General features: G+C 47.8%; 1 protein-coding gene across 1 annotated transcript; it reads left to right on the top strand.

Annotated features, from left to right (window-relative positions):
- Window positions 1-1,758: 1,758 nt before the first annotated feature.
- PPIE (peptidylprolyl isomerase E) lies at window positions 1,759-15,433 on the top strand. The gene is made up of 10 exons (XM_058717926.1): window positions 1,759-1,828; window positions 2,759-2,857; window positions 4,625-4,668; window positions 5,119-5,145; window positions 6,280-6,361; window positions 6,890-6,990; window positions 9,556-9,679; window positions 13,788-13,973; window positions 14,911-15,053; window positions 15,235-15,433. Exons 1-10 carry the CDS (start codon window positions 1,798-1,800, stop codon window positions 15,301-15,303), a joined length of 906 nt encoding a protein of 301 aa, XP_058573909.1. The 5' UTR covers window positions 1,759-1,797; the 3' UTR covers window positions 15,304-15,433.
- Window positions 15,434-15,739: the final 306 nt, after the last annotated feature.

Genomic DNA, 15,739 nt, shown 5'->3' with positions numbered 1-15,739 from the left:
AGTGAAACACATCAGGTCTTGTCACTCCTCCAAGCAAACCTGGGGTGTCTTCCCACTTTATACAGGATGAAAGTCAAGATTCTTACAATCACCTCCAAAGTGCTACATGATCTGACCTCCCGGCGGTCTTTCTGGCCTCACCTCCTGCTGCTCTCCTTCAGCTCACACCACTTGAGCCACAATGGCCTTGGAGTTCCGTGAACGGGAGGGAAGACAGGGAGATGTGAGAGCAAGCCCCACGCTAAACACCACGGGTTCCCACTGCTCTTACCTGAAATTCACCAGTTTTTCACAAATAAACACTTCTCAATTTGTTATGTAGCTGAGGCACAGGGGTGCAAGACCAACTGTGCCAGGTATTAGAGACAAAAATCAAATATATATACATATATATGTGTGTGTGTATGTGTGTATATACATATTGTTTTTTTTTTTTACATTTATTTATTTTTTGAGAGACATAGAGAGACAGAGCACAAGTTGGGGAGGGGCAGAGAGAGAAGGAGACGCAGAATCCGAAGCAGGCTCCAGGCTCTGAGCTGTCAGCACAGAGCCCGACATGGGGCTCGAACTCACAAACTTTGAGATCATGACCTGAGCCGAAGTCGGATGCTCAACCGACTGAGCCACCCAGGCGCCCCTATATAGTTGTTTTTTTTTTTTTTTCTAATTATACCACACCCACTTAAAGGATGCCTGGTCAGATTCTTCTTGAGAGTGACCTTGTTGGTCTGGAATAGTGACAGGTACCCAAGGAGATCCCATAATCAGATCTCACAGCCTCATTTCTACGATCACCTCCCTGGTTTGGCCTGAGACTGGCGAGGCCAATGGGCACAGGCCTTGGTGTCAAAGTGGGAGAGACAGACACACCTGACCACAGTTACAGGGTGTGGTCCAGTTGGCTTCTGGATTTGGCAGCTATGGCTTCTGTCTAAAGGGGCGGGGGTGGGTGTGAAGCTTAACAGGGACTGGTGGATGCCTCCAGAAGGAGGAAAGAGAGAACCAGAAGAGCAGAGGCAGAGGTGAGGGAAAAGGGCATGTAGTAAGGGCCAGAATTGGTATGGAGGTTGGTGTTGACTTACATCCAAGGCCCCTTGTCAAGGGCTCTAGGAGCCTTGTTAACTATCAGCAGCATGGTTTAAGAAGGAGCTCTGGAGAGTTTAGATGTATTTTGAAGAAAGATCACCCTAGGAAAAAGCTGGAGGGTGGAGTGGAGGTAAAAAGCCACCAACTCTGGGGCACCTGGGTGGCTCAATCGGTCAAGCAGTGGACTTCGGCTCAGGTAATGATCTCACCGTTAGTGAGTTCCAGTCCTGAGAGCCCCCTGCCCCCCCCCCCCCACCTGTGGACTCTGTGCTCGTGGCAGGGAGCCTGCTTGGGATTCTCTCTCTCTCTCTCTCTCTCTCTCTCTCTCTCTCTCTCTCTCTCTCAATAAATAAATAAATAAACAAATAAATATTAAACAAAGATTTTTTAAAAATGGGTTTGTCTCGTGTCTGTAGCAGGTGGTCCAAGGGCACGCAGGCGAGGGTGGCCCATCGTTTACCGGCGGTTTTTTATTCGCGGAGCCGGAGGATTCCGCCCAGCTTGGTTTGCCCCAGTACCGAACACCTACCGCGCCGGGGCGCTGCAGCTCACTCACGGCAGGACACCTCCCACCGCCGGGGACGCCTGACTGACAGCCAGGGGCGAGGTCTGTGAGCGCCTAGAGGCGGGGGCGGGCCCGGAGGGGCGGGGCCTTGCGGAAGGGGGCGGGCTGAACCCCGGCTTCCGGTGGGTGCGAGCGGGAGCAAGATGGCCACCACCAAGCGTGTGCTGTACGTGGGTGAGCAGGCCCGGAGTTAGGTGGGATAGGGGCGAACCCGCAGGGAGTGGGTCCTGGCGTAGGGCAGGACGCGTCTACGAACGCGGAGGGCAGCGGGCAGCTGTCTAGGCGGGATCGATGGCGGTACTGCTTTGCTTCAGGGAGTTAGCCCGAGACGTAACAGTCTTTCCCGCTCCCTTCCGGGACGGCTGAGCTCTAACAGGAACCCCTTCACCCACTGGACCCGGAGGATTGGTAGAGGAATATTATGGGGCTCCAGATCCTCGCGCTCTTTCATTTTATAGACACTCACTGCAGCTCTGCCTCAGTCCCGGCCCCTACCCTAAAGGAAGGGGTTCCCTGACTAACCGGTAGCAGTGAGAATAACCTCAGTAGCAAAGTTTGATGAGCGCTTTGTAGCCCAAGTAGGGGCAGTTGTGTTTACCGAAAGGGAGCAGCAAGAGCAAAACCCCGAAGATGTGAAAGAGACTTATACGTGGGACGAAGGGGTCATCTTGGGAGAAACCCAGGGAATTGAGGAAGCAAAGGGAAAGTTGGCCGGGCTCGGTTATCAAGAGTCTTGTGTACGCTGCTAAGGAGTTTGTATTTTATCCTGAGGACAGTGGGAAATCTTTGAAGGAGTTTAAGCAGTGAAGTAATGGGTTAAAATCTGCATGATCCCAGGATCGCTCCAGTTGGCTGTGTGGAAGAGAGGGAGAGCAGTTAAGAAGCTATTGAAGTAATCCTGGCGCTAAGATGGGCGTCTGTGAGAAGGGTAAAGAGATGTGTTTCCTTAAGTATGGATGAGGGAGCAAATGAGAAGGGTGCTTATGTACCCAAAGGACTGGATGGAACAGCCCCTCTCCTTGGCTGTCGCATGCTAACTGGGCTGCAGGGACTTCTCAAGAGAATGGAAGACAGTGGTTCAGAAGGCACTTGGCTTCTTTGCAGGTGGGCTGGCAGAGGAGGTGGACGACAAAGTTCTTCATGCTGCTTTTATCCCATTTGGAGACATCACAGATATTCAGATTCCTCTGGATTATGAAACAGGTGAGTCCTTTTCATGCCTTTCATGTTCAGAATACTAAGAGGAAAAAATTCTAAATATGGTTGACATGTAGAAAAGTTCAAGAGGGTGCCTCAGTAGGGCAGCATAATAGTGATCTTGATGGAGAAGGAATGTTCAGAGTCTTGTGGTTGTAAGCTGTAACATAACTTGCAGAGTCCCATCTGTTGAGTGTGAGATAACAAAATTTTCAATAGCCCAGTAGGAAGATAGATTTTGAGCTACAGGGCGATCAGACTTCTTTCAAACTACCTGCTGGGTACCCTACCACCCCTGCTCCTTTCTTGGCAGCTGCACTGTTAATCAGGGCACCAGGGAAGCTCAGCCCCAACTGAGGGACTTTGGCCCCTACTTACCTGGGGGAGTTTTCCTTCAATTGCTATCACGGGTACAGTGCAGTTTTTCTACTTTCCCTTTCTTGTCTTTTTTAAGATTGGAGTTTTAGGCCTAGATCAGTCATTGACCCTGCACGATTATTAGCAAGGTCTTTAAACTCTCTGGGTCTGGGATCTTTATCTGTAAAAATCAATATGGGCATACTTTGGAGATATTGCAGGTTTGGTTCCAGACCACTACAATCAAACCAGTATCGCAGTAAGATGCATCAAGTTAATTTTTTGCTTTTCCATATAAAAGTTACATTAACCTATACTATAGTTATTAAGTGTGCAATACCATGTCTAAAAAAGCAATGTACCACCTTAATGAAAACATACTTTATTGCTGAAAAATGCTAGCCATAACATGAACTTTCAGAGAGTTGTAATCCCTAATCACAGATCACTATAACAAATATAATAATGACGAAAAAGCTTGAAATACTGTGAGAATTACCAAAATGTGACACAGACACAAAATGAGCAAATGTGGTTGGGAAACTGGTGCTGACAGAATTGCTTGGTGCAGGGTTCCCTTCTCAGTTTGTAAAAGATTGTATCTATGAGACACAACAAAGCAAAGTGTAATAAAACCAGGTATACCTGTAAGGTTATAGTGGTTCTCTAAAGTTAGTTGGTTTAATTAAGTTAGCACTGTTGTGCTTGGCCTTTTAAGTTAGGTCAACATTTTTCTGAGGGTAAAGAGTGAGCATGCTAACCCAGGTTTTAAGATTCATGCTTTATGCACAGTTGATGCTCAAAATGTGTATTTGGAACCAATAATTGATAAGTTAAATAACTTAATTTTTCTACTTGTCTTGTATGCAGAGGTTAAGGCTTTAATTTGGCTTTGGTAAGAATTGAATGCCTTAAAGATTAAAAGTACAGTTCAGGGGCGCCTGGGTGGCTCAGTCGGTTGAGCGTCCGACTTCAGCTCAGGTCATGATCTCACGCTCCGTGAGTTTGAGCCCTGCGTCGGGCTCTGTGCTGACAGCTCAGAGCCTGGAGCCCGCTTCAGATTCTGTGTCTCCCCCTCTCTCTGCCCTGCCCCTGCTCATGCTCGGTCTCTCTCTGTCTCAAAAATAAATAAAAACATTTAAAAAATTAAAAAAAATAATAATAAAAAAATAAAAGTACAGTTCATTCTTTAGCCATGTTTTCTAAAAGACAGAGTTCAATATTACTGGAAATATTGTTCAAACCAGGAAGAATCAAAGAAGGAGATTCTTTCTTACAAAATAGTGATTGGGTAGAATTTCCAGTGTCGGGATATGGCATGTGATTGACTTCCCTGTCCTTGTGACCATATTTCTTCCCATTGCCCCCAGTGGTAATTACTTGTTTTTGTTTTCCCTTTTTTTTTTTTCCTTTCAGAAAAGCACCGAGGATTTGCTTTTGTTGAATTTGAATTGGCAGAGGTGAGAAAATTCTGTGTTACTTCTGTTTATTAGTCTTTGTTTTGTGTTAATGTTGTTACTGATTACAAAGGGAACCAGTCTCCATTGGGTTAGGTGTCTAGGCCTCTTGCTGAGGCTTCTATAGAGACATGAAGTGCTGCTTAATGGAAAGCTTCCCATCTGTTAATAACATTTAGAGAGTTAACAACACAGACCTGCCCTTCTTGCTCTGCACAGCTCCTGCAGCCCTGCTCACTGAGCATTCCTGCCTGGCCACACTGGTGATCATTTCTTAGGTCTTCCTCTAGATGGCAAATTGCTGAAGTGCTCTTTGTTAGACACACATACAACCAAGGCAGGAGGTATAAGATGTGACTTTTTCCTATTTTGTTTTAATTTTGTTTTTCTGCTGCCAAGTATGCCTTTAGACACCATAGGAAGCTAAACTTGTACCTTGTCTTTTCTCGGCAGGATGCCGCGGCAGCTATTGACAACATGGTATGGCTGAGAATCTTCATTCCTAACTGAAGTTGCTTTTTGGTGGTACAGAGAGTCCTTATGCCTAGATTGGTTTGCCTAACCTCCAAAGTTACAGGGTTGCACGGGGAAGTAAAAGTTGTCATCGTATGCAAATATTTGCTGTGAAATGATCACTTGTAAGATTGGTCCTTACTCAAACGGCCTTCCCCATTTACCAGTGATATAAATTCTAATCATCCCTATTGGCCAGTCTCTCACTGACTGCCCCATGTCTAGGATAATCGCAAACACTATGTAAGTTGGTTGCACGGTGAAATCACACGTTTTGCAAAAGAGGCAGAATTTCATGAAACATCGGACCAGTGACAAGTAAGAAGAGAAGTTCAGTAAGGGTAATGGCAGGGTGTGTCACTGCTGTGGAAGATTTGAATACCCTGGAGAAGACTTTGGGAATAATGATGAATCTCTAGAGTATTTGTGGCGTCTTTGTGATTTTCATATCAGATATGACGTGCAATAATGTCATATACTGTTGACAGAATTTTGTTGGAAAACCACTGCAAACTCATCAGCACCCGTTACGTCTTTGCTCTACAAATTAGTACACAGTTAAACCTGAAATTTATAAGAAATTTATTTCCCTTACTTTTAGTTTCACCACAGCAAAGTCCTGGTCCTTTTTTTTTTTTTAACCCCCCTTCTCTTTTTACTCTGAATTTGTCTTCACTGCTCTAAATGGATTTATGATAAGTGACCTTTCCCGGTACTAGTTATCTTTGGATGATAAAGTTCTCCTTTACTCCTGTTCTGGTACCCATTCACAGAACATATTCCTTAGCCCTCAGAGATCATTTCTCACCATTTCAAAGCAGATCTTGACTTTTGAATGTGAACCCAAGTACTTGGAAACTGCAATTACCCGTGTAATTCCAGAGCATTCTGGAGTTACTTTCAGGAGCACCCCTGGGGGAAGGGGGGAATTGCAGCCCCTGGGCTGCTGTGTGGTAGGCACACAGCTTGTTGTTAGCGGTCAGGGATTCAGGGAGAATAAAGCATGAGCATGTCTCAGATGTATTAGAAGCAAATGCAAAGCTGTCTGACTCTCTTTTAACCTGACAAGAGTTTAAGCAGCTGGATTTTCGATCTTTTCAGAATGAATCTGAGCTCTTTGGACGGACAATTCGTGTCAATTTGGCAAAACCAATGAGGATTAAGGAAGGCTCTTCCAGACCAGGTGAGCGGGGACAACCACAGATTCCACATCACATCCTCCAGTGTGGCCTTAGTCACATTTTTATTCCTGTTTACTTGGAAGTAGGCACTGAATGCCGCTCCAGATGGATAGTAGAGGATGGTTCACGTTGGCAAAGGGCATGCGCCACCTTTGTGGGGAATGAAAAGAGTTTGAGCTTCTCAGAGTAATTGTCTGTATTATAAGAGAAACCCTGCCCGATCTCTTCTCTTCCCCAGTTTCTCGGCACTTTGCTCATCAAGGCTGGAACTGGGAAGGCTGTGCCTTCACCCTTGATGTAGTTTTTTTTACTTAATCCTTGATGTCGTTTTTTTTTACTTAGCTCGTACGAGCTGGACTTCAGGGCGGACATTCCCGTTGGGAACTTTCCTTACCCTTGGGAGTTCCTCAGCAGAAGTTTCTGGCTCAGAGGGTCATGGAGTATGTTCCACTTTGCCGACCAAAATAGCTAGTGAGCAGCTGGCCGTTAGCTTGAATTTCTTAGCATTTGTTCGATTCTTCTCCTTTCAGTGTGGTCAGATGATGACTGGTTGAAGAAGTTCTCTGGGAAGACTCTCGAAGAGAATAAAGAGGAAGAAGGGTCAGAGCCTCCCAAAGTGGAGACCCAGGAGGTGAGAGTGAAGGCGTGCGCTTATATAGGAGACTTTTTTTTTTTTTAAGTTTTTATGGAAATTTGCAAATATATACACAAAAGCAGAGAGAATGAAAAGCAGACTCTTAGTGTTGTGACAAAGGTGGTATTGAGTGAGTGAGTGAGAGGCTCTAGTTCTTTTAGCCTTGTGCCCTGTGTCATAATGAGCTGCTCCGGTCTGCCTAGTCCCGTGTTGGGATTGTCTACTGACGAGGAGGAAGCCTGAGGTGAGGAAAGTGAACGAGTGGTCCTCTTCACCCCTCCTGCCCAGTCCCTCCTTCACTGAAGTGTTTTACAGAGGCTCACTGTCTCCCTGTCGCTGCCCTGATTCAGAGGAGGCAGGCCAGAGTGGTGCTACCTTCCCTCAGTCTGTACACAGGTTCGAGGCTCTCCCTTCCCAGGAGGAGCCTGCCAGCACTCCCTCCTGACTCTGAGCATCCCTCCCTGGCTGGCTCCCCGGGCTTCCCCTTTCTTCCTTGTGACTGTTGTTCTCTGGATTTCATTCTTGGCTCATGGTGTCTGTCTCCCTCTCTCCATCTCCCCTCCTCTCCTTGGTTGAAATTTTTTGTTTTAATGTTTATTTTTTGAAAGAGAGAGAGAGACAGAGCACAAGCGGGGGAGGAGCAGAGAGAGGGGGAGACACAGAATCCGAAGCAGGCTCCAGGCTCTCAGCTGTCAACGCAGAGCCCAACGCAGGGCTCGAACTCATAGATCACGAGATCATGACCTAAGCTAAAGGCAGACGCTTAACTGACTGAGCCCCCCGGGCACCCCAGCAGTCACTGATTTTTTTTTTGCAGCCTCTCCCATGCTGTTACCTTTCCTGGCCTCTGTTTCTAGTGTCCAGCTTTCAGATCTTTCGGCTGCAAGTCTCACAGGCAGCTTAGAGTTGCCCAGCACGAGTGCCCTCCTCTCTCTAATCTTGCTCTCCATCTTGTCAATTTGCCACCGTCCAGCCACACACACACCGACCCAAGCCAGAAATTTGGTTGCAAAGCAGAGCACACACATGGCCTTCACAGTCCAAGGAGTAACCTTAGACCCCCCTCTTTAGAACAGCCAGCACATCATCAAATGCTGCCAAGTGTTCTCAGACTTTCCTGAGTCCCCCTCCTTGGTTTGTCCCATTGCCCCAGTTAGCCTCTCCTTGTGCGGATAATTGCAGAAGCTCCCTAACTAGTCTTCTGGCTGCTGACCTCTCGCTAGTCTTTCATTGAGACAGACGGAATGACCTGTTTAAAGCACAGACTGAGTCGGAATCTGTGACTCCCTCTCTGCCACTCCCCAGCTCATGCTCTGCCTCTCAAGAAATAAATAAACATTAAAAAAGAATTATAAAAAAATCAATAAATAAAGCACAGACTGAGCCCCTGATTCCTGCTAAGACTTCTTCAGTGGCTCCCATTGCCTGTCCCGAGGAAGAAAGTTGGGGTGTGCTCCCCAGTTCCTGTCCTCTCACCTCACCATCTGTCTCCCTTCCACTCTCCCGCTCCGGTCCCCACTTCAAGCTCAGGAAAACCAGCCTCTGTTTCGCTGTACGTCTTTGCTTTTGTGCAGGCTACGCCGGTGTTTCTTGCCTGTCCCTTTCTAGGCAGTAATTCTGTGAGTGTAGGGGCCTTGTATTAAGTATCTTATTAATTAAAAAGTGAGGTGGGTGAATGTGGTTAAGAGCGCGGGATCGGGGGTGGGGTGGGGTGGGATGATTTAGGCCTGAATTCCAGCTTCACCATTTAACCACTTCTCTGACCTTGGGCAAGTTACTGAACTTCATTGTACCTCAGTTTCCCCACCTCTAAAATGGGGATAAATAGCAGTACTGATTGATCTTTAGGGTAGTGGTAAAGACCTGATGAGCTAGTATATGTATCCTTCAGAGAATAGTACCCTGTACTTGGCAAGTGCTATGTGAATGTTTGCCGCTGTTGTTGCTAGTGGCAAATAATAGTAATAGTATCCTCAGTGCCAGCGGGCGACCTCAGCGCACTGCTTGACTTTTCTCTTTGGAACACATATGAGCCCAGCAAATGTCTCCTTATCCTCTTTTTAGCCTTGTCTCCTTGGGGTGTAAATCAAGGCCCCTGCCTCCCCCATTGTCTTCTGAGCACACCAGAGGGCTGCCCTCCCGGCTTCCGTTGTAGCCAGCCTGTGGGTGCGCAGGACTGAGCATAGAAGGGAGGAGGTGGCGTCTTATTTAATTGGAGTGAGGTGGGTTTGAACGTGTCGAGAGCTACCTTCTGTGGGCCAGAAAAGTGTTCCGTGACCGCAGGGCAGGGTGAAGTGAGCTCGCGTGTCTGAGGGTAAGTGTGATGAGGTAATGAGCCTGCGGGGTGGGGTTCAGGTTAGCTGGTGCTGAGGTGTCCTGTCACTGGGTGTCTGGCCGGGGGCTGCGGCCGTGGCCTTCCCTTTCACAGCCCAGGGCCTTCCCTGCCAGCATATTGCTGCAGCCCGCTTGCGGCTGTTGGGTTCTCGGTGCATATTCAGAATACTTGCTCTCCTACTTGGGGGTCAGAGTTCTCCCCAACTTAATGATTTCTCCTGCACCCAGGGAGAGCCTGCTGCGAAAAAGGCCCGATCAAATCCTCAGGTGTACATGGACATCAAGATTGGGAACAAGCCAGCCGGTCGCATCCAGATGCTCCTCCGTTCAGACGTTGTCCCCATGACGGCAGGTGAGTGGGACTTCGGGCAGGATGCCGGTGGCTGAGCAGTGGCCTTCCCAAGGTCCTCACTGCCACAGTTCTTGTGCCCTTGACACTGTCTCTGACCTGAGTTGACTTGAGGCATCTCAGATCCTGGGATCTAGGAACAAAAGAGTCGAAGCAGGCACTTTTGAAGCTTTATAGGTGCTGGTTTACTATTTTTTAACAATAATTGTTTTGTTTTGTTTTGTTTTTAACACAAGTAAACATGTATCCATGCTCAAAACAAAACAAAAAACAAGTACCATACACACATACTGCAACAATACTGACGGCAGTAAGTTGAAAACTTAAATGTTTTTCCCTCTCTCCACATCCAGTTTTACTCTCCAGAACTAACTACTGTTAACGAACAGTTTCTTGAGTTTCTCGTGTAAATATTGACTTCTATTTATTCTTTTTTTACATCTAGTTTCATTATGTAGGCATCAGTTTCACAAAGTTTGTCATGAAAAACCGCACTCCCCTGGTACCGTGCCCCTGTCTTGGGCACCTCCCCCCACCCCCCAACCCCATCTGCTGCTCCCCAGAGGCAGCCAGTTTCAACTCATAGCTGGTTCTTTTGGTTTTTGCATTGGTAGATGAGAGATTTTTTTTTTTTAATGTTTTTATTTATTTTTGAGACAGAGAGAGACAGAGCATGAGCAGGGGAGGGGCAGAGAGAGGAGAGGGAGACACAGAATCTGAAGCAGGCTCCAGGCTCTGAGATGTCAGCACAGAGCCCGACGCGGGGCTTGAACTCATGGACTGGAGATCATGACCTGAGCCAAGTCGGACGCTAAACTGGTTGAGACACCCAGGTGCCCCAGTAGATGAGAGATTTATATTGCTGCTCCCTGGTTTTTCATTTTAGACATCTGTTGGCTCTTCTACTTCAGGAGATAAGGAATCAGCTTTTTAAATCCCTTTCCCTGCCCCGTTATCTTCCTGACATATATAGTTGCCATAAGCTTGGTTAATTAAGTTGGAGGTTATTTTAACTATTTAACATCATACTATAGTAATTGCCATTCACACACAGCATTTTGGTTTCCTGGGATCTGTAATTGTCTTGTTTTCACGCAAACTCTGTCTATGCATTTATTCCTGATGCTCTCCCAAATTCTGCTGCCTGCGTAAATCTCTCCTCATGTTCACACACACCAGATATTCTGTCAGTTTCCCTCTCCTGTAGAAGTCCTCCTTAGAGCCTTCTAACTCTCTTTAGCCTGGACCATTGTTTTCCCAGTCTGCTGCACAGCTAGTGTCACGGGGTCTCCTGTGTTCTCTGCTGTCTTCTTTTTTGGTGTATTCCCTCATTTTAGTAGAAGACATGCTTCTGTAGCATCTGCAGGAAAGAGCTTGGGAGGTAAGTTTTTTGAGACTGAAATCTAAACATAAGTACCTTCTCACTTAACTGATAGGGTACAGAATTCTAGAGGAGTCTAAGGTCATTCTGATTCTTGGTCCTTTATATAAAGCCCTTTCTTTCTCTCTAGTGCTGAGCTTTCCAATACAGTAGCCACTAGGCACATGTCACTGTTTAAATTAAATAAAATTAAAATTAATTTCCTCAGTTACACTAGCCAAGTGCTTTTCTTTTTCTTTTTTCTTTCTTTTTTTTAATATTTGTTAATTTTTTTTTAATATTTGTTTATTTCTGTGAGAGAGGGAGACAGTGTGAGCTGAGGAGGTGGGCAGAGAGAGAGGGAGACACAGAATCAGAAGCAGGCTCCAGGCTGTCAGCACAGAGCCTGACGCAGGGCTTGAACCCACAAACCGTGAGATCTGAGCTGAAGTCGGATGCTTAACCAACTGAGCCACCCAGGTGCCCTCCAAGTGCTTTTTTTTTTTTTTTTTTAATTTTTTTTTTTAATGTTTATTTGTCTTTGAGAAAGAGAGACAGAGTATGAGCGAGGGAGGAGCAGAGAGAGTGGAGACACAGAATCCAAAGCAGGCTCCAGGTTCTGAGCTGTCAGCACAGAGCCCAACACGGGGCTCGAACTCACAAAACGAGAGATCATGACCTGAGCCAAAGTCAGATGCTTAACTGACTGAGCCACCCCCGAGTGCCCCTACACTAGCCAAGTGCTTAAGAGCTGTTAGATAGCCCTGGCCTAGAGGCCCTTAGGGTGTCTGTGCTGTGTTCTGAAACCATGTGCCTTTGGATAGATCTTACATCCATCATGCTGGATATTCAGTGGGGGACCTACTGTATTAGTTTTCTATTGCTTTTGTCACTGATTACCACAAACTTAGTGGCTTTCAGCAACACAAATTTATTATCTCGCATCTGGAGGCCAGGTCACTCCCTTACTGGAAGCCCTACAGGAGTATGTTTCCAGGGGCATTCAGGTTGTCAGCAGAATTCAGTTTCCTGCATGTGTAGGACTGAGGTATCCCATCCTTGCTGCTGTCAACTGAAAGCTATTCCCAGTTTCTGAAAGCTCACCACTTCCTTCCTCCATCTTCAGAGCCAACAGTGGTGATCCAGTCCCTCTCACATTTTGAATCTCTTAGCCAGGAAAAGTTCCCCTTTTACAGGCTCATGATTCTGTTAGGCCCCTCTGGATAATTGGGGCCGAGGTCCATCCATAACCCTAATCACATCTGCAAAGGCTCTGTTGCTATATCACGTTCTCAGGTTCCAGGGACTGGTATGGATGTCTTTAGAGAGATGTTTCTCCTGTGTACCACACCCACAGGACAGTGTTTTATCCTCTGGTTGGGGAAATTTCTTTCAATTACTTCTTCACTTTTGTCCCCTCTGATTTCTCTCTTCTCTCTTTCAGGAACCTTCCTAAGTGTCTTTTGTTTTTGTTGTTTTGTTTTTTTTAATGGCGTTCTGTGCTTATTTCACAGAGGTGATAATTCATCTTTCTGGGGACATCACTAAAGTTTTGTCTTCCTGTGGCTTATGTTTCAAGTCCCTTTTTCCTGAGTTGTTATGTTTTGCTTTCTTTTTGGTCTGTTTGTTTTGGTCTTTGCTTTTCACGTTAGATGCCTTCCTCATCTTTAAGAATGGGGCCCTAACAATCTGCCCGGAAACTTCCCAGGCATCAGTAAGGCTTGCCGGCTGAGGCTTTCCACCTGTGGGATGAGTCGGTTGGGGTCTTTCTCTGTCAGACCCCGGATGTTCGTTCCCTGACTTCTGTTCTCTTTGACAGCACAGAGTCCTCTGAGAAGAGTCTAGTCTCCTGCTAGAGGCTCTTACATCCAGCTGTTTGCCATCTTGGTCTGGAGAGACGGGGGCAGTATGTAAACTTTCACTTAATCTCCATTTGTCATTACAGTACCTCTGCCCTCGGCTACATGTAGTATAGCCAGTCCAGAGACCCTCTGCCTTAACCTACCAGAGAGAGTAGACCTCCAGCCAGCTACTGGGGAGGAAGTGGTTAGCTACTTTCTTAATAGGCTTTCAGCCAGCTTTCCTGTTTTCAGAACCACCTTTACCCTGTACTTGAGCTTTTGGCATTTCTGCAACATAAAGCGAGTTGCTTCTTGGCTCTTCTGACTTAAGAGCCAGCTTTCCTTTTTTTTTTTTCCTTTTTTTGAATGTTTCAAATTTTTATTTAAATTCTAGTTAATTAACATATAATATTAGTTTCAGGAGAACTTAGGGATTCATCGCTTAGTTTTTTTCCCCTTCCCCTGTGTTCATCTGTTTTGTTTCTTTTTCTTTTCTTTTCTTTCTTTCTTTTTTTTTTTTTTTTTTTGAGAGAGAGAGAACGTGCAAGCAGGGGAGAGGGGCAGACAGAGAGGGAGAGAGAGAATCTTAAGCAGGCCCCATGCTCAGCATCATGGTTTTCCCAATGCCGCCCACCAGCTCCCGACCCTGCATTCCAATCCTGAGACAGGAGAAGGTGGTGCAGAGCTCCCCGGCCGCCGTGCCCACTGCACAGCCCATCACAAAGCACATCTTCATGTGGTCAAAGCAGCTCGGCTGGGACTGTCTATAGGGCTCTACGGCCACTGGCATTTCATTCTTGGCTTCGGTCACACTTCTGCGTCTCACGTGGAATGCAAGGCAAGGTGTGCCCAAAGCCTGAGGAACTGCTCTAGTTTTTAACCTCAGCATCTTTTCCTTTCTCCCCACCAGAGAATTTCCGATGCCTGTGCACCCATGAGAAGGGCTTTGGCTTTAAGGGAAGTAGCTTTCACCGCATCATCCCCCAGTTCATGTGCCAGGGCGGCGATTTCACGAACCACAATGGCACTGGGGGCAAGTCCATCTATGGGAAGAAATTCGATGATGAGAACTTTATCCTCAAACACACGGGACCAGGTGGGACCCGATCGGGGCGTGGTGGCGCATGGGGCCAGGCCAGTGGCTTTGTGGGTGGAGGGCTCAGGTCTGCAGGCGAACTGGTTGATGATCCAGCACCTGCATGTGGCCTGGCTGGTGTCGGGGAAGCGGCTTCCATTCACACACTGCCCATCCTCCCTGTCCGCACTCCCTGGGGCCCGCCATGTGAGCTCTCTTAGTCCCTGAGCCTGGCTGCCCCATCTCTGTTAGATGTTCCTCTCTCTCTTAGTGGTTGGTCCCCCAGCAACTGGAGAAAAACAACTGTACTGAATGGTCATCTTGAAACTTACGACCACACTTCTTCAGGGGCCCCTGGCAGCGTTACTAGAGTCCCCTAGTTACTAATGCTCAGTCCCAGTCAGAGATGACGGTTCCTCCCTTCGCTCCCGAAACCTCCATGTCACCCTCCAAGCATGACCTCCTGCGTCTCCTGACACGGGCCCGCTCTGCCTTCCCTCAGGGCAGGGCACGAGCTGTGGTCCGGACCCCATCCTTGCTCCCCTACCTGGGAACCGGGCTCCTGTGGTTGTCCCTCTGCTGCCTTGTGTAACCCACACCCTCTGCCCCGCTGGATCAGTCCGTCTGTGTAAAAGCATATGGTATCTGTGTTTTAAAAAACTCCTTTGACTTGTGTCCCTGTTAGCTATCTTCCATGCCTCTCAATCCCCTTGAGTAAAACTTCTTGAAAAAGTTGTGTAGACTCCCTGCCTTTTGTTCTCTCTATGCCCCTTCAGCCAGACTTCTAGCCCCACCTTTACTGAAACCACCCTTCCCACGATGCCAAGAGCATCCATCTTGCCAGTAGCCAGCTCGTGCCACCTCCCGGCAGCATTTACACTGCGCCATCTACAGACATCCCTCCGACAGCCAGGAGCCAGGGGAGAAGGAGCTCACGTGCTTGTTCTCTCTCCCCCAGGCCTACTCTCCATGGCCAACTCCGGCCCAAACACCAATGGCTCCCAGTTCTTCCTGACGTGTGACAAGACGGATTGGCTGGATGGCAAGCACGTGGTGTTCGGGGAGGTCACAGAAGGCCTGGATGTCTTGCGGCAGATTGAGGTGGGTGGCTTCCCCGGGCCCTGGGTGCATAGCCCTGTGGGAGAGCTGGAGAGGGGCCACGGCTGCTCCCAGGGAGGGCTGCTTCTGCTCAGGCAGGGGTGGGCAGATGGGGAGGGTATCCCTAAGCCAGTCCTTACTCTCCACCCTCCCGTGTTTCTCCCCCTCTTCTGTCCCCACAAAGGCCCAGGGCAGCAAGGATGGGAAGCCAAAGCAGAAGGTAATCATTGCCGACTGTGGGGAGTACGTGTGAGTCCGCAAAGTCTCGGCACTGCCCCTGCGTATCCAGGAACTGTCAGCCTGGGAACCAGCACCTGAGGGTGTCTGTCCCCTTTGTGGCAAGCAGGGGTTTGTGTCATGGCCCTTCTTGGACTCAGCTCGGAGCTCCCTCTGGCTCTTTCCCAGGCGTGGCCGTGGGCCTGGGAGCCGGCACAGGGGCCGCCTTCCCCACTGGACAGGCTGTGCGTGGCCTTTTCCGGCCTTTGCTGCCATGGCTTCTCCTTGGCCTGCCAGTGTGGCTCCTGGACGTTTCTTCTAGTAAAATAAATCCTAGTTCCTGTACTGCTGAGTCCAGCTAGTTCCTAGCAGTTGTCAGAGATTATGTCTGTGGCTAAGCTGTCCTGCTGAATTAGGCTGGCAAAGGGATGGGGCATAGCTTTTCTCTACTCCCTTGGATAGTTCCCTGAGAT

Source organism: Neofelis nebulosa, chromosome 2 (genome assembly GCF_028018385.1).
Source record: "Neofelis nebulosa isolate mNeoNeb1 chromosome 2, mNeoNeb1.pri, whole genome shotgun sequence".
Classification (NCBI taxonomy): domain Eukaryota; kingdom Metazoa; phylum Chordata; class Mammalia; order Carnivora; family Felidae; genus Neofelis; species Neofelis nebulosa.
The sequence above is the reverse complement of the archived record's forward strand: the minus strand, read 5'-3'. Positions and strand labels throughout refer to the sequence as shown.

Coding starts and splice junctions, on each gene's coding strand:
- PPIE (XM_058717926.1), top strand. CDS start 1,798: ATGGCCACCACCAAGCGTGTGCTGTACGTGG. Junction 6,362..6,889: donor GGAAGGCTCTTCCAGACCAG/GTGAGCGGGGAC, acceptor TTCTCCTTTCAG/TGTGGTCAGATGATGACTGG. Junction 9,680..13,787: donor CGTTGTCCCCATGACGGCAG/GTGAGTGGGACT, acceptor TCTCCCCACCAG/AGAATTTCCGATGCCTGTGC.